Source organism: Heloderma suspectum, chromosome 2 (assembly GCF_057233095.1).
Source record: "Heloderma suspectum isolate Gila_16-S chromosome 2, 16-S_ref, whole genome shotgun sequence".
NCBI classification, from domain to species: Eukaryota; Metazoa; Chordata; class Lepidosauria; order Squamata; family Helodermatidae; genus Heloderma; species Heloderma suspectum.
In genome coordinates, this window is record NC_139459.1 from 119,493,079 (window position 1) to 119,517,208 (window position 24,130).

Sequence of the window (24,130 nt, forward strand, 5' to 3'; positions counted from 1 at the left end):
CAGACTTCAGGGGGCTGGATTCAATAGAATCCAGCCTCACTGGGGTCCGTGGAAGATTTCTCCAACATCCCTAGCCTTTCTACAAATGCAGATTCAAGGAAGTTCTCAGACTGCCTCAGGCCCTAAACAACTAATCTGCGATCTCTAATCACAGAAGATGAACCTGAGGGTAGTGAAGTTGCCAACAGTTTGCCCGTGAACCTCATGGCCAAACTTGCTTCACAGTGATACTCCTTCCTTAGGGTGGCTCCCTCCTACATTGGCTTCTAAGAGCGGCTCTCCTGGAGGAGCGTCTGAGCCCTGCCCCTAACTTTTCTCACTTTGCTTTGTGCCCCTCTTCCTCCTTGGAAACTTGAGTTCCAAACATGGACAGAAGGGGCAGGGACTCAGCCTGGGCCATCTGTTTGTGAAGGCCTTTGGAGGAATCTTTCCCAGCATCTTGGCTCTCTAGGGAAGGTCCCTCCCCTGGGTTCTGATCTAGCTGTTCCAACTCTGATTCAGAATCAGAGCAGTCAGACATCTCAAGGTGCTTAGACTCATCCCTGACAGCAGGCTTCCTAAGGTGACTGAGTGTCCCCACTACTGTGGGAATGTGAGGGGTCGCTGCTGTGCTCCTGGGGATTTTCTGAATGGGAATGGGAAAAACTACTTCCATGGGGGAAACAAGAGGGAATGGGGCATCCCACCCCCTTGACCACATTACTGCCAAGTCACAGAGATTTATGCCCAGGATTTAATGTGTGTGTGTGGGGGGGGGGGCATGGCACACTCTGGTAAAACTTCCAGGGAGCTGTTTTCAGTTAAAAAAAAAAGTCAGAGTAAAAGGGAGTTTCAGAAAATGCAACTTTTCAAGAGGGAAGTGGCTGGCTGGCAGTGGATTGGTGACAACGTCATCTGTCAAGAAGGAACTCAAACTGCTCTAACTTCACACTAAAATCACTCGTGAATACAGCCCCCAGGCTGCCCAAAGTCTGATCCACTAAACCCAACAGAGCACCATATTATGAAATGCCAAGGGTTTGACAACTTCCTCTTTTTGCAGCCCAAGGCATGTAGCAGCGAAGAGTAGACACTTATCAAGCCCTTAATGTCCCTCCATATAGGAAGGGGGATTGTATTCTGCTTCATGGGTCACAAGTTCTATAGGCCTGTGAACTGCTCAGAGAGCTTCAGCATTGGGGAGTACAGAAATGTAATTAACAAACAAACAAACAATAACTTTAATATTAATAATAATGAAGCAGTAGCAGCAATGAACAGTTGGTTCTACCAACTGGGAAGCCGCATGAATCCACATGTGCTTAAATGCTATTGTTTTATTCACCCGCATTATATGTTAGTCCACTTCTCTTTTATGGTTTCTCTTTAGTTTTTCCAGTTCATTTGCTACAGCCTGTTTGGCCACTGTCAGCAAATTGCCCATTAGTTTTATAGCCCTTGAAATTAAGGGAGCAATCCTATAGCTGCTAGACAGCAGCTAGATGGCCATAGCATATCTGGTTTTCCAGGAGCTGACCTCCCCCTACTTCTATGCTGCCTCAGAGGCAGCATGGAACAGCCCCATGCTCCGCCCTCACAAGCGGAGTGTGGAGCGGCCAAAATGGGGCATTCCTGGAGGGCATTCCGGGATGGGAAGGGCGTAAATGCCTGTACGACACATCCAATAGGTCGTACAGCAGCCTCCTCCCCCGCTCTGCCCTCCCGTGGCTAGAGAGCCGCAATCGGCTGTCTAGCCGAAAATGCAGGGCAGGAAAAGCGCGGAGGGAATGATCCCCTCTGTGCTTCTCCTGCCCTGCACTGGATAGGCGGTCACCTCCAAGTTCGGAGGCATCCGTCTATCTGAATAAGACTGCGCCCTAATTAATTTACAGACTTGCAAGTTAAATGAAGAATTGATCCCTATTATCTCTTTCATAATTACAAAAATCACTTTGCTCCAGCATCATATAGACATAGAATCTGTGTTCTTTGCTTCACACCTCCTGAGTTTCCCTGTTGCGTTAGCAAACTTAAAAAAAACAACAAAAAACAAGATGCAATACCACTGCAGGAAAATCGTACAGAAACGTTCCTTAAAAGCTACATCAAATGAATAAACCAAATTCATCTTACAAATATGATTGTACTACTCTCTGAAATACCCATTTGTACATCCTGTTATATTTATTTTCATAGAGTAAGCCTTCCATTACTAAAATATACATTTTTAAAAGAAGGCCTTTGCACAAATAGGATTCTAATATAGAAAAATATAATAATACTTTATGTACAAGTCTTCAAGAGAATTTTTATAAGATGATGTATAGATGGTATATATGTCACCGTTTAAATTGTCTAAACTATATAAAGGTGTTTCTGGAAAATGTTGGAAATGAGAAGATCAAGAGGGAATGTTTTATAATTTATGGTGGACTTGTAAAAAAGCTAAAATATTTTGGAAACGAATACAGACTTTGGCTCAAAGAATATTAAAGACTACTATAGAATTAAAGCCAGAAACTTTTTCATTGGGACTAACAGATAAACACATAAAAGAGAAGGGGGGGGAAACCTTCTTTCTCTACATGACAACGGCTGCAAGGTTATTGTATGTACAAAAGTGGAAGAATGAAACAATATCAACTGTGAGCGAGTGGATCATGAAAATGATGGAGCTGGCAGAGATGGCAAAAAAAATTTAAAAAATAAAAATTATTGTTTCAAAAAAAGAAAAATATAATAAACCCTTCAGAGGCATGTACAACAAAATTCAATTTTAAGACAAGCAATTCAACTTCAAATACCATAAAGTCCCAAGAGATGATTTCAGAAGATCCAGATCTAGTTACTGTTTTGAGTTTTTTATTCTGTGCTTTCTCTAAAATTCTGACTTAAAAGCTATGGTTCTGTACTTTGTTCTTTGTAAGCTTGATCTCTTTCATCTTCTGGGCTACAAATTATTTATGCAGGTATACATGGGAAGGCAAGCTAGTAAACTTTTTTGTGGGCTAGTAACTTGTGGTAATTTATTTGCAAGGCTAATGTAAACTCATACCAACATGACCATTTGGGCAGGGTCCTTAGCACAGTCCTAGAACGCATGCTTTGCATACAGAATGTCCCAGGTTTAATACCTGGCATTTTTACCTAAAGGATACACGTAGCAGGATGGGAAAACACCCTATCTGAAACTCAGAAGAGCCACCATCCATCGAAGTAGACAATTTGTGATGGATTTTAGATGCCTACTTTCCTTTCAACCCACAAAGCAAAAATACTGCCTGTTATGAGTAATGCAAATGATGGTTTCTTTACTCATACTTTGGATTGAAAAGCATTTTCACTTAAACTAGATAGCTATTCTTGCCAAAGATGCCAGAGGCACAGAATCATAAATGAGAGTGCATTGTCTGAATCATTATGTCTAGTATCTGTCTTTCCTATCTAATAATGCTTAGCATGCTGTTAATCATTTGGCCCATATAGTTATGTAGCTTCATGGTGAAAAATAAAAGGTATATTATTTGCAGCTAGCATCCAACCAGTGCAGGTGTAGTTTATTCTTGGGGTAGGGCAATTAGCATATCTGTGAATGAGGATTTGGGGAATGGAAAATGTGTTTTTTATAACAGTTTGTAACTAGCCCTTTGAGAAAGGTGGACATTCTCATAGCCACATATGCCAAATTTATAATGAGAAATATTTTCAGAGCGCTTGCTCACCTGTTTTAAGGAGACACAAACTTAACATGAATCTGCGCACATCATTTTAATATTGATTTGTTACATACTAGTTATAAGGGTTCCTACAGACAAACGTAACACTATGTCCTCCTGTGTGGGAAGACATTTGGGAAAGCAATCCATATGAGTATGTTTTTTACAGGCTGATGAGCTGGTTGAATTTAGCCAAAAAGTCATGCCAAGTTGCTAAAGACTGTGGAATCTAGTGTTTTCCAGGAGCAATTCGATAGCCGCACTGGGATAGCTACACTGAAGACAACAGGACTACCCCAATGCAATTGATGCTTCTGACATTACATCTTTCTATGCATGCTTTGAAAAACTGTGTTGCAAAATAGGCAGAAAATGACCAAAGACGCATGGTTTTGAGGTTGAGATGTGCATCTTTCCATAGTCCCAGGATTGCTCCTGTTCCTTGCACATTTCACACTAGGGTCCAACCTTTTCAAAAAGAGAACATATCCAGATACTACAATCAAGGGGGCCACAGAATGCATGAGAAACTGATGCTCTCTTTATTACCCAAATTTATTACTCTCTTTATTACCCATGTCCAAATTTACAGTCTGATGATGCAATATAGGAACACAAAAAACTGCCTTATACAAACTCAGGCCATTGGTCCATCTAGCCCAGTATGGTCTACTCGGGCTGGCAGTGGCTGTCCATGATCTCCAGCAGAGGTCCTTTCCATCAGCTTTTGTCAGACCCTTTCTCAACTGGGGATGCAAAAATTGAACCTGGGGCTTTCTTCATGCAAAGCATGCACTCCACTAACTGACCTAGAGTCCCTCCCAACCTCTTTTTCACAGTTTGTGCATCTTTCGTCTTTGCGGGGGGGGGGGGTTGTTCCTACTTCATGTACACATATTCTCATCAGGGAAATCCAAAAGCTTGAGAAAGCCATCCAATTCAAAGTTCTGCTTATTACCTTTAAAGCCCTATATGGCATAGGGACACTCGAAGGACCGCTTGCTGCCATGTGATCCTTCCGGAGAAGCTCTCTTGTGTATCTCGCTAATTTCTGCATTTGGCAGGAACAAGAAAGAGGCCTTTTCTGTGGCCACCCCCAGTGGTGTAGTGGAGCCAGGGTTCACAGGGTCAAAGCACCAGTACATTTTGATTAGCAGGGACCAGGATTTCATCCATCTCCCTCTGTTCCCTCTGAGCTTAGCTGCAATCCCGACAGTAGCTGGGAGGTAGGGGAAGGAGGGCAATGGATGTACCCAACAATACATTGTTGTGAGCCATGCCAACAACTGTAATACATACACACAGATAGGCATGGATCAACACAGCTGCCTCCATGTTTGGACTCTCCCTGTGAGCGTGGCTACAGGGACTGTCATGATGAACACCTGCACTTCAAATTTACCACTTGTCAACCCAGATTGTGGAATGCTCTCCCCTAGAAAGGTTTGCCTTCCCTTCCCCGCCCCCACCCCTTGTTGGTTGGTGGCTTTTCACTGCTGTGGGTAGACCTCTCTGTTGAGACATGCCTTAGCCTTTAAACCTATTCATTTTATGCTCTTGCTACAGTTTATATTGTTAATATTTTATCTGTTTGGGGGTAATGTTTTAACCCTGCTTATATCTTGCTTTTTAATTTTTCAATCTGAGATTTTGTTCTTTTAATTTTGTTTGTCATTATTATCATGGGTCATGTTGAGCACGATTCACGGAAAGGCAGCATGTTTATAATAAAGAAATAGTCACTGGATTCCCTCCTGCAGCAAGAAAACACATCTAGTGTGAATGTTCCCACAATTATTGTATAGCATGGGCGATTGTAACACCAAAATGAAATAATGTGTTATGCTATGATCTGCTGAATTTGTGTTTGCTACTTAACATGCCTTTTTGTTTAATCCAATGTTTATATTCTAACATGGTTTCAAAGGAGATATGAAGCAGCTAAAGCCAAGACAAATGATTGCCCCAGCCTTTTCACAAGTATAATTTTGAGAAATGCTCAAAGAAGTTGCAAATAGATTTCAGAGGCAGTAATCCTATACACTTACCTAAGACTACCTGAAAGTTCCACTGAACTCAACAAGACTAATTTCTGCACAGACATGCATAGAATTGCCCTACAAGTTACTAATATTGCATTTAGAAGTGTTCATATATAGAAATCTAAGAACACCAAATGCTAGAGTTACCAAATTTTACAATGACCAAGAACAAGACCTGTTGCTGGTTGGGTACATTAGAAATATCGCTAACCAGGGACTATAGTGGCTACGATGCTGGATTAGGGCAGGGGAGACTCAAGCTCAAACCCCCACCTAGATATGAAGCTCACTGAGCAACCTTTGGGCCAGTCAACAACTCTCAATCTAACTTACCTCACAAAGTTGTTATGAGGATAAGTAGGGGAAAAGATGGAGTATCAATAAATAACTAAATAAAATCAAAAGGAATATTTTCTAGACATCAACGAACAGTGGAGAATCGTAGAGTGTATAAATAGTCCAGACTTAAATTAGTCTTCAGTAGTCATTCTGTCCCTCCAATTACTCCCTCACTTCAGTAATCATTCCCTTCCTTTCATCTCAAATACTGGAGACTGTAGTTTGATGAGGGGGCTATCAGTTCTTGGCACCCTCCCCAATTCCCAAGATTCTTTCGAGGAAGCTAGGAAACATGAACCAGTTTTGTATTTATATGTATGCTTTTAACATTTTTATACCATCCTCCTTGCAATGAGCTAAGGGTCCCCCTTCCCCATTTTATCCTCATAGCAACCCTGTGAGATAGATTAAGTTGAGAGATGGTGACTGGTCCAAGGTCACCCAATGAGCTTCACAGCTGTGTGGAAATTTGAACCTGGGTTTCCCTGGGCCTTGTCCAACACTTTAACCATTACCTACATTGGCTCTCCCAATTTCATAAATACATCCATAAAGCAGGACTAAAATATGGAAATAACCATGAATATTCCTACTAAAAAGTTCATTACCAATCCTAAATTATCTAATAATTTAGTAGACACATGTAACCATTTACATAAACATACATATATACTTACACAAACCTCCTTCCTCCTCTCAACCCATAGCACCCCCTCTGTCTCCCTCCCCCATTTGCTTCATGCTGCCTCCCATCTTCCCACCCCCACTGCACTCCCAGCTGCCTCTCCAAACTTTGCTGTCCTCCTGCTGCCTCTCCAAGCCCCCCCCCGCCCCACCATCTTTTCCCCACTGCCACCCTAAGTTACACTTTAATAGCCAAGTTTTTACAGGAAGGTAGAACTCTTTTAAAAGAAACTGAAAGTAACCAACAATGCCCCTCAAAGGCATTTAGTGTCTGGAAGAAACAAATCATATTATGATTAATACAATATTATGATTAATATGTAAAATAAATTCAGAATGTGGCAGATAGCTATAGTCTCCAAAATATATTTAAAGAGACTCCAGGAAACAAAGCAATTACAACAACTTGATCATCATGGCCATCATTGCTAGTAACTATAGCTTACAAGTTTGCCTCATGCTGGTACTCTCTGGCAAATGCGCACAATCCAGCCAACTCTCATTTTCAAGATGTCCCATCCTTCATGCCCAGTGGAAAGAAATGATCCAGACCAACTTGCACCATCTCTGCAGAATGAGTGAACAGTTTCCTCTGCAATGCATATATGAAACAACAGACTTTAGGTTTCCACTGGAAGCCCTCACAGGTATTACGAGAGCCAGTGGAATTATTATCTACGAGATCCTTCAACAGATTTTCTACTTCCTTAGCAAAGACCATCCCAATGATGTCTGGAACTCAACGTGCATCGGAAACCTACAGAACAGCCTTCACCAGCAAATAAAAGCACTAGAGACATGCTGTGGTGCAACAGAGATACAGAATGGTCTGATGACCTGTGACAGTGTAGCGTCATATCCCTCGACTCTGAAATTCAAAAGATATTTCCAAAGAATGAACAATTTCCTAAATGACAATCAACAAAGTCAGTGTGCCTGGGAAATGATCTTCTTAGAAATGAAAGTATGCTTTCTCTCCATAACCCAGCTTCTCAACGAGCTTAAGTGGTAAGGCAATTTTTAAAAGCAGTATTTCCATAAGAGCTGAGGGGTGGGTAGAAGACCAATTTTAGGAGTACTCTGCATTTTTCAGAAGTCCTCCTACAATGCAGAACACTGGGAAACTCTCATGTAGAGGACTTCCTGAAATGAACAGGAACTGATCAGTAGAGTAAATTTTTGCTTTAAGTAAAAAAATTATAGCTTAATAAACCAGAATGTTAACAACTGGCATGATGGTGCAAACAGTTTGCCTGCTCCTCCCTTTGTTTGAACAGGTAAAGTAACAAGGAAGGGAATAGCTTTGCATGACACCTGAACCCAGGATTATGGCTAAGTGACCACAAAGGAGCTTGGATTGTAAATCCACTTTCAACCAGAGTTTGTTGCTGGTTTACAAATCCCGGCATGTTTGGGCACACTTAGCAATAATCCTGGGTTTGAACATCACACAAAGCTATTCCCTTTCTGCTTAGCTTGCACAAAGTGGGAGCAAACATGCTTGTTCACATCCTGGTTTATTAAGCCATAGTGTTTTATTACTTAAAGTGATGTGTGAATGCAGCCAACGGTGCAAGTCCCATTCATGTTGAAGGATCTTACACAACAAAAATTCCTGGAGGCTTGTATTCAGAGATGTCAAATTTACAGCAATTGGAATTATGAAAAATACATCATTTGAGGGTCACACAGATTTTGTATATCAGTTTGTATATCAGCTGCAGTAGTATATCAGATGTTGTAGGAAGTTTAAGTGAAATCTAATTTTAATATATAGGTAGACATACATAATTTAAAACTTTGTAAGGTATCACTGAACATGTATTGTTCCCAACTTACAATTTAATCTGAATAATACCTACTAATGTGCTAGCTACATTTCTGCATGAAGGATTGTGGTCAATGCAGAAGATTAGAACAAATGACCTTTGGGAACAATTATACATTTTTAAAGATTTAAAAAAAAATTAAGATCATTGTTTAAAAAATTAAGCCAGAGTTTGTTTAAAAAAATCAATTATATCATCTTTTCTTTTTAAAAAAATAAGCTGGTTTACAAGGAACTCCAAATTTAGCACAAAGATGTTAAAGCCTACATCTTTGTTGTTAAAGCCTGTTAAAGCCTACATCTTAAGACTGATGTTAAAGATGTTAAAGCCTACACCTTAAGACTGAGTCATTACTATTTATCAAACGCATTATTAATATTTTATTATTACCACCACTTTTAAAACATCTAAAATTTACTAAGCATTGCAAAGAGACATGACACAAAAGGCCATACCAAAGCTCTTTTTAGTTGCAAACCAATATACTCTTACGGTTACAGCAATCAGTTGGTATAACTGCTTATTCAGCAAATATATGAATTTCAACATGGGAAACCTGACTTAAATCTATAATTTAAATCAGCCTTTTTCCTTCACAATTTAAATCATGATTTGAATCGGGGGTTTTTTTAACATGTAGGGGATTAACCCTTTCCCTTGTGCCATGGTCCCAATAACTCCTCCCCCCCCCCGCCCCCCGCGGCTAAAACAAGGTTCACAGCTTGTGGATTCCTAGATGGATTCACACAATGTTTTCCATCAAAGCAGGAAAGGGGGGTATGACACCAATTATGACTGCTATGTCATTCCATCATTACTCATAATACTTTTATTAACGCATACAAATGGAGATCTGAAAGATAATTGTCAACTCAACTTGATTACTACAACCTTCTCCTCACTTGTCTCCCGTTGTCTCACCTCAGTCCAGCACTCTGCCGCCAAAATCATTCACTGTTCTTTGATGTGACCATGTGACACGCCTCCTCAAATCCCTCCTCAGGATTCCTGTCTGCCTCTGGATCCAGACAGAGCTCTTTGTCCTTACCTTCAAAGCCCTCCATAGCAACACCCCCCCTTACTTCTCTGCTCTCATGCCCCTGCCCAGGATCGTCACCCCCAACTCTCGCTATCCTCCTGTCACTAAGCCCAAAAACTGGCAACTGAAACAAATGCATATTCTTTGCCAGTTTATCCCTGCCTCCATTTCCCTGCTCTTCCTTTGTTGTCTCCCGTGTTCTGAATTATACATGGCAATCTATTCAGAGCAGAGACACTTCTTCTTGTTCTTTGTAAAGCACCACGCATAGTGATAATCATCTTCATCATCATATCTGATGACCTAACCTCATCCTAGAGAATGCAGCAAAGACTTTAACAGCATAAAATTCTTTCCCAAAAGAGTCTTGATAAAAATAGACACAAACCAGTGACACGGGTCAGAAAATTTTCCAGTACTTTATTTTTCTGAGGAAAATTTTCCGTTTCACAAGTTCATTAGTAAAAATGAATGTAAGCCAATTCCAAATACAATATTAGAAAAGCTTAGCCATTTCAAAGTTGAAATTAATGTTTTAAGTTATTATTCTTAGCAAGTATGTGAGAAAATACATATGTGTCTCAGAGTGAAATGGAACTAATAAATAGTGAGAGCACAACTGAAGATGTCCTAACAACCATACTGGAAGAAAGTTGAACTCTGTTGAAGCAGATGAGTGGTTGTCAGTATACCATGCACATTTCTTTTAAGTTGCTAAAATTAGTGTCAACAGTTTTCAGTACCTTTGGGTTTTTTTTCTTAAATTTAAACAATATATGGGAAGTACATACTATTGTCTTTAAATCTTTACAAGTATTTCAATACAAATTTCTACATAATATAACATTTAAATCACAATAAGCATGTGTTAATTTTTTGGTCAACTATATCAGGTAAAATACTTCTGGGGTATTGGGACAAAAAATGGTTTAGTTTTGTTCACTAAATACAAGTAAAATAAACATGCTTAATTAGATCTTTCTAGGGCATCAGAGCATTTCCTGATGAAAGTTTTCCTATGCAAATGACCCTATGCACATTAACTTAATTTCCACTGGAAACATTTCCAGTTCAACATTTTCTGGAAAACCCATATCACTCGTCTCAACACACAAGCTCAGTACAGCAATTTTCTACCGTACTGATCTATTTATACAGAACTGCAACATTTAATGCCATGTATTTGCAGATGCACATTTTTGCCATATACTTCCCATTGTACACTCAAGCATAAATAGCTGCAATTTTGATATGTGCCAGAACAACCAAGAAGCTATTATGGGTGGTCAACTGCCTGTCAGTTTAGAAGCAGAGCCACCACCACCAACACCCTGCTGTCAAAAGGGAGTGGTTTCTATATACTTCTGGGATTCAGTAGATCACAGAGGGGAACCTCCAGCCGGAGGAGTTCCCATCCAGCTGCAAGCTTCCTCTTCAGGTCCCACTCCTTCTCCCTCTAGCCCTGTGAAGGAAACATCTGCTCTTATCTCCAGTCAGTGATTGGATTTTGCACTTTGTATGGTTGGTGGCAAAATGTCCCAGTTGTTACAAATTACATTTGGCCAAACCTACTTTGCTTTGGCTGCACCTACTCTGTCCTTGGCCCTGCCTGCTGTGCCCTTAGCCCTGCCCTCTTCTGGAATGTGGCCCCCAAGACCCTTCCCAAATTGGAATTCAGCACCTAGGCCATAAAAGGTTCTGCATCCCTGCCCTAGATGCACAGACGTATTTAACTTTGCACAAGTACATTAAAAAAAAAAGCTGACAAGGATTATAGTTGTGGGGGAGGAGAACAAAAACAAGGATTAAGCCCCTCCCTATAGTAAGTATTCTGGAGATCAGATACGTGCAGCATAGAACAAACTGCTCAAGGAGGTTGGGAGATTTTCAAGGGAAATAACATAAACAGAAAAGAGAAGGGCAGAATATTTTGTTAACAACAACATTCCACTTAATAGAAAAACATCTCTAAACGGTTAACATATAAATCTTACAAAATACATTTAAATTCATTATTAAAAAACTATTAAAATGATTTCAATTACAATAATAACCCTAGGTCAGAGTTCCCCAACCTGGTGCCCTCCAAATGGCCATGCTGGCTGTGGATGATGGGAGTTGTACTCCAGCACATCGATAGGGCACCAGGTTGGGAAGGATGACTTAAGTCATTCCAATACTATAGCCCACACAGGATCATTTATAACTACCATAAATGTATTAAATTTAAATGAATTATTTAGGCTTTGTGACTGACAGAGGAATCCTGTGGTTTCTGCAGAGTGTCCAGAGACCATAGAGTTTCTTGGATTCCCCCTACTAAAGCCATAGATACCGCTACAACTTTGGCAGGGGGACTACACAATCCGATCCCTTTCTGCCGCTCCCAAAAGTATCACAGCCCCTGTTTTCTGAGGTCACAAAAGTGGCCTCAGAGGACCTCACAGAGGTCAAAACCGGGGGGGGAGGTTCCGGTGGACTTGGAGGAGAGAAGGGAGGGGAGCATTTTCCAGCCCTGGCCTTGCCAGCGTTCTTCCTTTAGAGGGAAAAATATAAAAAGGAAGTTAGGAGGTTAGGTGGAACTGGGGATGATACAGTAAACCCATTCTTACCATATTTATTCTGAACTAGTTAAACTGGCAATAATATAATAATTCCACACTCCCAAATCTTTTCTGTTGGGAACAGGTGAAAGAAGCCTTTGCCCAACAATCCATTTGGAATTCAAGTGATATGGATGTTGGAAGTCAACCACAACATTCCAAGAACAACTGCGACTAGCATTACATTTTGCTACTGCTAAATTTTGCCAACTTTGCATTTACTGAAGAACAGAAACACAGACATATGAGTTGGTCAACCAAATCACCATCTGTGTCATTCACAATTAATTCTGTATTATTCTTAAAACTCTCGTATAGCACTTCTAATATACAAAGCACTTTTAGACTGCTTAGCAAATTTAACCACACAAAAAACAGAAGACCAGTCTTCACTCTCTCTTCTTCTCTGCCTTGCTTGACTGCAGTCATGTTTCTGTGAAGAGCCTGAGGTTATGAAGGTGTCTAACTAGGGAAGGGTTGTGGAACCTCTTGCAGCCTGAGGGTCTAATTCAATTTTTGGAGAAGCTCTTGGGGGCCACATTCTACTGGTAGGCAGGGCTGAAGGAAAAGGGGGCAGAGACCAAACGTAAAAGGAACAGGGCCCAATTACAAAAAATGCCAGCATAATGTACCTTAAAGGTCTTAATGCCAGTAACTAAGCCTTAGGAGAGGCATTTCAACCTTTTATAGATTTTAGATTTCATAGAATCAATGGGTTGGAAGGGGCCTACAAGACCACTGAGTCCAACCCCCTGCTCAGTGCAGGAAGCCTGATTCCTGGTCTCCCATCCAAGTACTAACCTGGGCTGAACCTGCTTAGCTCAGACGAGATCGGCTTGCTGCATTAGACTTGGGAAAGAACTTCACAAAAGTCAGGAAACCATCAGACAATCAGTAGTTGGACGAAGGGGGCATGGCCATCTGGAGAACCCTAGAGTGCTGCATTGAGAACCTGGGAGGATTGGATTTGGGCCCTGTGTCTGAAGTTTCCCACCCCTTTGTATACAGAGGTTTTCCTTTGTAAACAGAGGGAAAGGAGGATCATTCCTCTGGATGAACCTGGCAAGCAAGTGCCAGTGGATGCACTGAGTTGGATTAATGTCCTCTAGAAAAACTGGATACAGCTACATGCACATACAAGAGCATGATGGTTGGGAAATCTCACTATGAACATTTCAGTGTTCTACCCAACCTCCATTCCAAAACAGAGCAAAACCCTCTTCATTCTGAGCACTCCTCTGCATTTAGCAATGTTAATGCCTTTTGTTGTGAAGAGTGGTGTCATCGTACAACATGCAACTGTCTTGAGAAGGTGAAGGGGGGATAAATATTTCTGTGACCACACAGTGCCTGGAGAATTCAAAACGAGTGAGGCTAAACAGTTTATTCTATTACTTCATTCACACTTGTGCAAAATAGCCTAAGACACATATGACAGTTCTACTGCTAAAGCTAAGCATGTCTGGCTGCAAGTACTGAAACCTCCTGGAAACCGGGTGTAAACCATTCTGAATGCTTTGGAAGAATAACAAGGCACAAACCTCATACATAAATCTAATGGCGTACAAATGCAAAAGGCTTAATGCAAAATAGCAGGCCCTTGCTGGTATTCCTCCCCATCCTTTTCTCTTTTAGGTCACTGGAGTGCTCCAACAGAGTAGCTCTCAACACTACAACAATTAAAAATAAATAAATAAAATGGAAGGCAGAGTCACATTATGTTACAGACAAGAGGGGATGGAGAAGAGTTTCAAAGCTCACTGCCACCCATGTCACAGGCAATATATAGGGCTAGAGAATCTGTAGCCCTCCAGAAGAAGTTGGACAACTCCTATCATCCTTGGACATTCTGGCTGGGGATAATGGGAGGTGGGAGTCCAACAATATCTGGTCAGCCAAAGGTTCCCCAGCCCTGATCTAATAGACACCTGCAATACTTTTGTAACCACTTTCCACACCAGCAAGACAACAGTGCATGTATCAACAGCGCGTGAACTTCAGCTGCTCAGAAAATACAGTGGCTACACTTGCACATAATGTTATGCTATGGCATACCTTTGGTTTATGTTACCTATGGTTTGTTGCATTAGCCATGAATTGCGTTATACCATTATATCTACTACTGTGGGCAAGAATCCCTTAGAAGAAATGGAGTAGCACTCATAGTCAACAAAAGGGTGGGAAAAGAAGTACTGGGGTACAATCTCAAAAACGATAGAATGATCTCAGTACAAATCCAAGGCAAACCATTCAACATCACAGTAATTCAAGTCCATGCCCCAACCACTGAGGCCAAAGAAGCTGAGGTTGATCGGTTCTATGAAGACCTACAACACCTTCTAGAACTAACACCAAAAAAAGATTTTTTGTTCTTGAAACACCATTTCATCACAGGGGATTGGAATGCTAAAGAAGGAAGTCAAGAAATAACTGGGATAACAGGCAAGCATGGCCTTGGTGTACAAAATGAAGCAGGACAAAGGCTAATAGAGTTTTGCCAAGAGAACACGCTGATCATAGCAAACACTCTTTTCCAACAGCACAAGAGGCGACTCTACACATGGACATCACCAGATGGTCAAAATCGAAATCAGATTGATTATGTACTTTGCAGCCAAAGATGGACAAGCTCTATACAGTCAGTAAAAACAAGACCTGGAGCTGACTGTGGCTCAGATCATGAGCTTCTTGTTGCAAAAGTTCAGCTTAAATTGAAGAACGTAGGGAAAACCACTAAACCATTCAGGTATGACCTAAATCATATCCCTTCTGAATATACAGTGGAGGTGAGGAATAGATTTCAGGGATTAGACCTGATAGACAGAGTGCCTGAGGAACTATGGATGGAGGTCCGTAACATTGTTCAGGAAGCAGCAACTCAATCCATCCCAAAGAAAAAGAAATGCAAGAAAGCAAAGGGGCTGTCTGATGAGGCTTTACAAGTAGCTGAGGAAAGAAGGGAAGTGAAAAGCAAGGGAGAAAGGGGAAGATATATCCAACTGAATGCAGAGTTCCAGAGAATAGCAAGGAGAGACAAGAAGGCCTTCCTAAATTAACAATGCAAAGAAATCTAGGAAAACAATAGAATGGGAAAGACTAGAGATCTTTCCAAAAAAATCGGAGATTTCAAGGGAACGTTTTGTGCAAAGACCGGCATGATAAAGGACAAAGAAGGCAGGGACCTAACAGAAGCAGATGAGATTAAGAAGAAGTGGAAAGAATACACAGAACTATACAGGAAAGATCTGAATGTCCCTGATAGCCATGATAGTGCGGTCACTGAACTTGAGCCGGACAACCTCGAGAGTGAAGTCAAGTGGGCCTTAGGAAGCATTACTAACAACAAAGCTGGTGGAGAGGACAGTATTCCAGCTGAGCTATTTAAAATCCTAAAAGATGATCCTGTAATGTGCTGCACTCAATATGCCAAAACATTTGGAACACTCCACAGTGGCCACAGGACTGGAAAAGGTCAATTTACATTCCAATTCCAAAGAAGGGCAATGCCAAAGAGTGTTCAAACTACCACACAATTGCGCTCATTTCACATGCCAGCAAGGTGATGCTCAAAATCCTACAAGTTAGGCTTCAGCAGTATGTGAACCGAGAACTACCAGAAGTACAAGCTGGGTTTCGAAGAGGCAGAGGAACTAGAGATCAAATCGCCAACATTCGCTGGATCATGGAAAAAGCAAGAGAATTCCAGAAATGTCTATTTCTGCTTCATTGACTACGCTAAAGCCTTTGACTGTGTGGATCACAACAAACTGTTGCAAATTCTGAAAGAGATGGGAGTACCAGACCACCTTACCTGTCTCCTTAGAAAGCTGTACGAGGGTCAAGAAGCAACAGTAAGAACCGGACATGATTTCAACAAACCACACCATGTTATATGCAAACGAGGCCATTATCCCCACAAAAGACCCATCATTTGGAAAGGCCTTTGTGACTGCAATCCTATACACATCTGTACCTGGGCGTAAATGCAGTAAATGGGATACTTCTGAACAAACAAGTTTAGGATTGTGCTGTATGTTTTCCAAAGTTATAAATATATTTTCTTCAATTTTGTGAGATGACAACCAAGAGATATTTTGCCAAATACACAGTTTGCCTTCAGACTAAATGTATCTTACTTTGCTCAAACCTTGTGGATTAGTAAAACAATACAACTTGATTTCAATGGTGTTTGATATGTTTTACTAAATCGATAATTTAAGCATCCTCAAGCGGGGTGGTAGACTTTCATTCTATGCATGCATGCTTGCTTTTTCTTTTGAATCTTACTTAAATCAGGGTTTCATAAATGGTGAAATGACTAAATGGTTGGGAGGAGTTTGATTGTGGGGGACAGATGTTGAGGAAAAAGCAGATGCAATTTCTGATACCAAATGAAGAAACCATTTCACTCAGGATGCATCTTCTGGGTAATTAGACTAGAAATGCTATTATATGCTACACCCCTGTTCAGCCACTACTTTTCCCAAAGGGTTACTGAGAAGACAGTGAGGGGTGGAGGGTCAAGTACTTCAACCCTTTTCCTCTGATCTGGTTTGCCAGCAAGTTGCTACAAATGGCACTTTTTACATACCACTTCCAGGTTGGAGGACAATTCTGTCAGAGGACTGGATTTAACCCAAGCATCTCCAGTTGCTATCCCCTAAAGCTACACTTTGCTTTGGGCTTAGCAGTTCCTCCAGTTGGCATTTTTGTATTTTAATCACTTCTGAACAAAGGACGCCTTTCATTCTGTGCACTGAGGCATGGCACGCTCGCTGTTACAGAGAAGTGCAGCCTTCATTGATAGGACAAGATGACATATATGAGGGAAAAAGTTTAGTCCAAAAGCTTGTCCGTATCTGGTGATTTGCATCAAAGCTGATAGCAACAGCCCTCTTCGAGTTCAAAAATGAGTCAGCTAATCCTGGGATAGCAACTCTTTTCAATTGCCTTCTTCTCTGACTTGTTGATGTAATCCTTACTGCTTAATCGGAAGCTAAACAGGAAAACTGACAATAAGAAAAGGTATTCCTAGAATCATAAACAATGCCTACCTCTGCTAATGTATTACCTCAGATTTTTTTTTGGGGGGGGTGCCCGCTCACACTAATCAGGGTTGCTGCTGAATCAACAATCTGTAGTGTTTATGATCATCACTGATGCAATGAATATGGACTTGAGCACGCTCCAGGAGAGAGTGCAGGACAGGAAGGCTTGGCGTGCTATGGTCCATGGGGTCACGAAGAGTCGGACACGACTGAACGACTGAACAACAACAACAACAGATAGTTGATGGCCTTGTAGGCCTCTTCCAACCCTACTATTCTATGACCTGAACAAGCTTTCAGCACCATTGTATTAGCCATCAGTTTTCAGCCTCTGATCAGTAAAGGGAGCCAGCCAATTGCAGACAGGAAGAGAAACTGTTGCCCTCATTAGAGCTAAACAGAATCATCTCATGGATTTAAGCATATAATTTAGGGCAGGCTCGAGCACTTTGTGACCCATCAAGTCAAACACAGCTCGCCCTACATGTCTGCAACCCACCAAAAACTGGATAGCTGTTTTTGCTACCTGCTTGGGACTTGAAAAAGGTGGACGAGGATTTAAAGGATTTAAACAATGCATTGGTTGGTGGGCTGTGTTCACTCAGTTCAACAGGTTACAAGTTGTGCAGGCCTGACTCTGGCCAAGGTCGAACCCAACCTGACCTGGGGCTTTGATCTAATCTGAAATCCCCGGATTTGTTTACAACATGTATTTGAGGATATGGAGGCCTTTGCTGCCTGTGCCCGCATCCCCTCCACGTCTGCTCCCCTTCGTTTGGTTTCTGCACCATCGGCCTCTTTCCTCATTTGTACACAAACATACATTCATGTGTCAGGAGGAATGGGAATTGTAGTCCAAAACATCTGGAGGGCACCAGGCTGGGGAAGGCTGCTCCAGAAACTCAGGCAGAGGTCTTTCCAGTCGCCTGCTCTCTAACCATTTCACTGGGGATGCCGTGGATTAAGCCTGGGATGTTCTGTGTGCAAAACAGTGTGTTCTGCCACTCAGCTATGACCCTTCCCTCAAATCAAACCTTCTATCCCCTAGGAATAACACCAGTCCTTCACTTCCTTCCCTTGATGATCTTTACAAAGGGCTGTTTCTGAAGCCAGATGGGACAGAAGAGGTTATTGCACCCTGCATAGTTATTTCCCCTTCTCCATGACTATCAGAAGCCGAATGATACAAAATAAGCCTACCTGTACGCATCTGCATACCATTACAAGTTGTGTAATTCACCTTTGGTTGGCACAGAATTTTTCTTTTATTTTAAGCTTAAGAGAATACAAAGCCCTGCCAGTGCCTTCTACATTTAATCAAAAGCACTGTGATTTCATTCTTATCCATTCAGCTTTGAATGGAATGAACTGATGCATTGGTTCAAGTAATAAGAGGTTCAGTTACTCATTTGGCACACCTGAAAAAGTTCAGGTTTGGTTTATAAGGTAACATGGTAGCATTTAATCTTCAGTCCTCTCTACAGCCTTAAAACAGAAGCATGCATCCTGCTTGCCAAGCATTGTGAGTACCTATGTCTGGACAAGCCCCAAACGTATTTAAAATCTTCCAGAATATCTATTTAATAAGGTTATGATTTATTCCAGCAAGTATCTAACCATGTCAGTTCGGGCTTTTCTTCCCCATCCCTAAACTTCATTCTGAATCAGTAACCATTATTTTTTCCCTCCTTCTTCAGGTTCTCTTTGGTTTGGGTTCAACGGGGATTCTGAAACAATAGTTTAGGTTCTGTTCCATTCCCGGTCCAAAAAAAAAAAAATTAAGACACAATTGTGTTTTCAGTTCAGACCCAGTTTGACACCCTAGTCCCTTCGTAAATGTACCAGGTTCTGGAATGCTTATATCAATGTATATATTTGAAATGGAAGTGTTAAAACCTCCTTTTCCCCTCTTTTTCTTTTTATATTAAGAGTGATGTAGATGATTATGGTGCATGGATACGTTTTATGATGTTTTTTATTTCTTCTTTTCTCTCTTTTGTGGTCCCCCCCAGCTTTTGCTTTGTTATTGTTATATTTGCAAATTAGAAAATGTAAAAACATGCATACTTAATAATTTTTTGCATTCTGAACTCTGGTATGCAGTTAACTCTATAAAAACATTTAGATGCCGTTTTACACAGTAACCCCTGAACTGTTTTCAAAATGCCGAGTTCAAACATAACACAGCAGGCAAGCACAAAATACACTTTCCCATAATAGGTAAATGCCAGACACACCTCCCAAGAGACAGGCAAGTGATCCTTCAAGCTTTGCAAAAGGCGGAGCTGAGCAACTGCGTACTGCAGCACAGCTTTCCCACAGGAGCCCTGACCACAGTGGCAAGTCCAAGAGCTGCTCTGCGTCAGTACATCATTGTCACAAAGCCCCATTTCTGAAACCACCAGCAACCACCTGCACACTTCAACTTCCCTTAAAGCTGGAGAGATGAGTGCAAAGATGGGATGTTAAGTAGGGTTTTCCACACACTGAAAGAGAGATTAATGCCCACTCACATCTCCCGAGGTTATCTATAAGGAAAGAAGAAAACTAAACTGTGGTCAGGTCACTGCAGAGCACAGTGTAGGTTTTACAGCGCAGAGCATGGTAGCAGCCTGGAATCCTGAAAACAAAGCTGAAGGGCCATTTGTGTATTTCTACACACAGTACGAATGGCTATTTTATTTTTGGAAATGTACAGTTTCTGAGTAAATTTAAGTTTGTAAGCTGTATGGGCAGGGGCCTGTCTTTTTATGTTACTCCGCAAGGAATCCATTGCAAAGTACTGCAAAATACACTGATGGCACTGTATTAATAAAGCAGAAATAATAAGTTTCCTGTAGTAAAGGATCCGTACTTCTTCACACAGCATAGCGTCCAGCAGGGTTGCCAACGTGTTTTCTTGTCAGAGGTCCTGGTCCTTTAGCAGGTTCCTGACAGAGGTAATTTCAGCAAATGAAGCTTCTCTCATTAGTTCCTTCCACAGAGGCACAAACAGTGAATAAGGGCCAAAAATATGTCCATGTTGTTGTTGTCACTGTTTATGAAAATGGAATTTCTGTGTCGGAAAAATCTTCAGTCAGCCCTGTCTTCCATTTCAAGGGAAAGCAAACAGATCCTGAGTAACAGCAAATGAACTAATGTGGGTAAATTTGTTTTGTAGGCATATAATGCCTAATGTTACACATTCTGTTTGACATATCTACACTGAAAACTGTAATTGCTGTGTAGGCTAATAAGAAGGCTGTAATGACTACTCGTGACCTATTTTCCACTCCACATTTTCACAATTAAAATAATTTAAACAATTGTCACCAGATACCGACAATTACAGAGTGGCTCCAATAAATCCCCAGTTGCCCTGTTTGCTTTATCCCACTGAACAAACAAACAACCAGCCTGCCTATAATTTGCCTGGTCAGAAGATGGAAATGCTACATTTCTCAGAATTCACCTGGGAGTTTTCACCTCAAGCTGTGCTAACCCCTCAGGCTCATTTGATGAAATATGTACACTTTATATAAAACCTGGCTCAACTCAACCTCTCCTCTACCTTACATTTATATAACTACGTGTCATTTCCATTTGTAATGAGCTTTGCCTGAGAAGGTGACAAACAGTTCACCAGTCCCCAAGCTTTGGCTCAGGGCCTCCTTTCCCCTCAGCACAGCAGGCAGTTCGGATGAATAGCTGCTGATTGAAGAAAGAGGCTCCATTTTTGAGATTCCCGCTTTAAGGCAGCAGAGAGGGGATAGGACAAGGCGGCTGGCCAAAGTTAAGAACGGCCCTATTATTCTTCCCCCGACCCACCCCCGCCACTGTGGGATGGAAGCCCTCCCCCCCACCGTTGCCAGATAAAACACACTTATTGACCCCTTTTTTTTATTTCGGGCTTCACCTCCCTGCAGAGATACAAATCAAACCTATTCAAAGCAACAGACCCAGAATAACCAGTCTGAGACTCCCTCAAGGCAGTAAAATAAGAGCTTCCTTAACAGATGCCAAGCAAATCCCTTAAGTAGAAAATAAAAGGATAGTCTGGTCAGAGCAAGGAATAATGCCCCTGCCCCCACTTCTCACCACCTGGGATTTTTATTTTTTTTAAATGTGCCCCTCCCGCTTATTTCCTCTTCCTTACCAGATTTGTCTTTAATATATGCTCTCCCATTTTTTAAATCATTCATCAGCAGGATTTTAAAATGCTGCTGTTTCCAAGTTCCCACCCTGCTCTAGCTATTTGGGAGTTTTAACAATAGGCAAACAAAAGCCCATTCACCATTTTTTGTTTCCTTGGGTAATTCTTTTTTGTTTTTGCCAGGTACTTTTCAAAAGGGGTGTACAAGCAAAAAGAAAAGCCTTCTCTGGAGATGTCTGTTGATTCATGCCTACTAGAGAGATTTTTTTAAAAAATAATCTGATGGGAAAGAGAAAAGACCTCTCCCCGCCCCCCAATACTCTAGCACTGCATGGAAGGGAGGGGCTGAAAATCCAGATGTTTGACAGAAGATCCAAAAGAGAAGATTCAAGCCAGCTCCCCAGAAAAAAAAAATATGCGGTTTCCCCTTTTAAAAACAAGGACTTTAAGGCCGCAATCCTTTACATACTTAACTGGCAATAAGTTCTATTAAACTCATTGGTGTTTACTTCAGAGCAGACATGCATAAGAGTGCGCAATTGGGTTGATGTGTGAAATGTGGTTGGTTCATAACATTTCATGTCGGTAAAAAAGGAAAGAAAGGTCTCTCATTGGACTAGATTTTACAACAAAAGCCACAACACCGATTGCGACCTCCAAACGATCACCAGGTGCCGAGTCTTTTCCCCCCAACCCCCGTTTGCAGTCTCCCCCACCCACCCCCGTTTGCTTTAAGCCGCAATTCCCTCTTCCCTGTTCATACACTATTGATCCTTGTTCCTGTGAAAAGCGACGGAGCAAGAGCACATGACTCCCAACGAGGCAACAAGGCTTTGAAAGCAAGCACTTATTTTGTTGTTGCAGGCTCTTAATTCAAACGATCATACACAGCCATTGGGAGAGAAAAGGGAACAGAAGAGCACGAGATATTAAAAGGGTCCGAAACGTCCAGCCTTTGGAAATTAAATACATAGGTTAAATTATACCACAAAAAAAAAAGCACCAACGGTGGAAATCTGCACGCCCTTTCTCGGTCTTGCTGAGGGGTATGTTCCCCTGAACTCAGTGGGGCTGGTTTCCGAGTTAACACGCATAGGATGGGGCCGCTGACCCGCAATCCTATTCCGCGCTTCCTCGGGAGTAAGCCAATCCCCTCAGGCTCCCGTGGGGCTGGCTTCCGAGGAAACGAGTTGGCGCGGGCTGCGATTCTGCTGCCATGAGTGAAGGAAGAGAGGAGGGGGTGCCAACTTTTACTACACATTCTTGCACAATTCCAAGATGCGCAGTTTTCCCTCCTCCGCTTCCAAGGAGAGGCACACACAAGATCCCGGGTAGGGGGGGGGGAATGGGGGGTAGGAAAAGCAAACAGGATCACGGGGACGGGGGAGGGGGAGAGCCTGATTAAGAGGCAGCTGCTTCTCTGGGATTTACCTCCAACCCGCTGGGACTGGCTGCAGTTTCTCTCCTTCTCTTTCTTTACTTCCACAATCCAAGATTTCTGGGCGGGCGGGGGCGGCAATGCAATCCCACGCAAGTCAGTACCAAAGAGAACACGCCGGACGGACAGGCAGGGGCTCTACCGCAACGAGCAGGGAGGTATACCCACGCCGCTCCCCTTTCCTCGTGTCTTCGGAAGAAAAAGAGAGAGAGAAAAGACCCCGTCTCACGCGCAGCGCCGCCGCCGCCACATCAACCAACGCCGCGCACTCCGCCGGGGACTCGCGCTGTTGAATACGCGACGGAGCCCAGGCAAGCCCCCTGGTGGACGCTGCTGGGCACTGCAGCCCTCCCTTGCAAAAGCCGGCCAGCCGGCCAGGGACTGTGGCTAAAGTTTCCATCCCCAACGAAAAGGGAAAAAGCAACCGGGGGGTGGGGAGCAGGGGATGATGAAGGCCCCTGGGAGGACAAAGCGTCGTCTGGGAGAGGCGTTTCCTCTCTTCTCTGCTTCGCTGACGGACCGCATAATCCTCAGCAGCACGTTTACTCTGAAACAACCACCCCAGAAAGATAGCGGCTGTTAGTCCTTTGCAGCAGAGAACGACAAACACCCTTCTGGCACCTGAAGAACATTGGACGAGCCATGCTGGATTAGACCAAAAGCCTCTCTAGTCCAGCATTCTGGACCCACAGTGCCCAGCCAGATGCCCATGGCAAGCCCACAAGCAGGACATGCCCACAGTAGCACCCACTTGCTCATGCTCCCCAGCGACAGGTATTCAGAAGCGATGTTGCCTCTGATACTAGAAGTAGCATAGAGCCATCATGACCAGCGGCCATTGGCAGCCGTATCCACCGTGAAAATTTCTAATCTCCCACACTGGAGGCCTTCAAGACGAGGCTGGACAGCCATCTGTCAGGGATGCTCTGACTTGGATTCCTGCACTGAGCAGGGGGTTGGACTCGATGGCCTTGTAGGCCCCTTCCAACCCTACTATTCTATGATTCTATGATACATCTAGCCCAAGTTGGCATCCAACTCTACATCTTGTGGTTGGGACTTCCATACTGTTAACTATGCACTGTATGAAGAAACAACAACAAAGAGTCTTGTGGCACCTTAAAAACGAACACCTTTATTCTGACCTAAGCTTTTATGGGCACTGTTCACTTTATCAGATGCAAACTCTGAGGTTAACACTTCATGCATCTGATGAACTGAACAGTGTCCACAAAAGCTTATGTCAAAATCGATTTGTTAGGTTTTAAGGTGCCACAAGAT

The 24,130-nt window shown here is 42.3% G+C and overlaps 2 protein-coding genes across 2 annotated transcripts in view; one reads left to right on the forward strand and one right to left on the reverse strand.

The window, feature by feature from the left end:
• The window catches only part of MOB3B (MOB kinase activator 3B), a 155,565-nt gene extending 132,417 nt beyond the window's left edge, over window positions 1–23,148 (reverse strand). Inside the window, exon 1 of the mRNA XM_084834631.1 lies at window positions 22,843–23,148. The gene's annotated coding sequence lies outside the window, so the exon portion shown is untranslated. The remainder of the gene's footprint in view (window positions 1–22,842) is intronic.
• On the forward strand, window positions 7,176–7,772 carry LOC146352670 (interferon tau-2-like). The gene has a single exon (XM_084829673.1). The coding sequence runs from the start codon at window positions 7,176–7,178 to the stop codon at window positions 7,770–7,772; it is 597 nt and encodes a 198-aa protein (XP_084685799.1).
• Window positions 23,149–24,130: the final 982 nt, after the last annotated feature.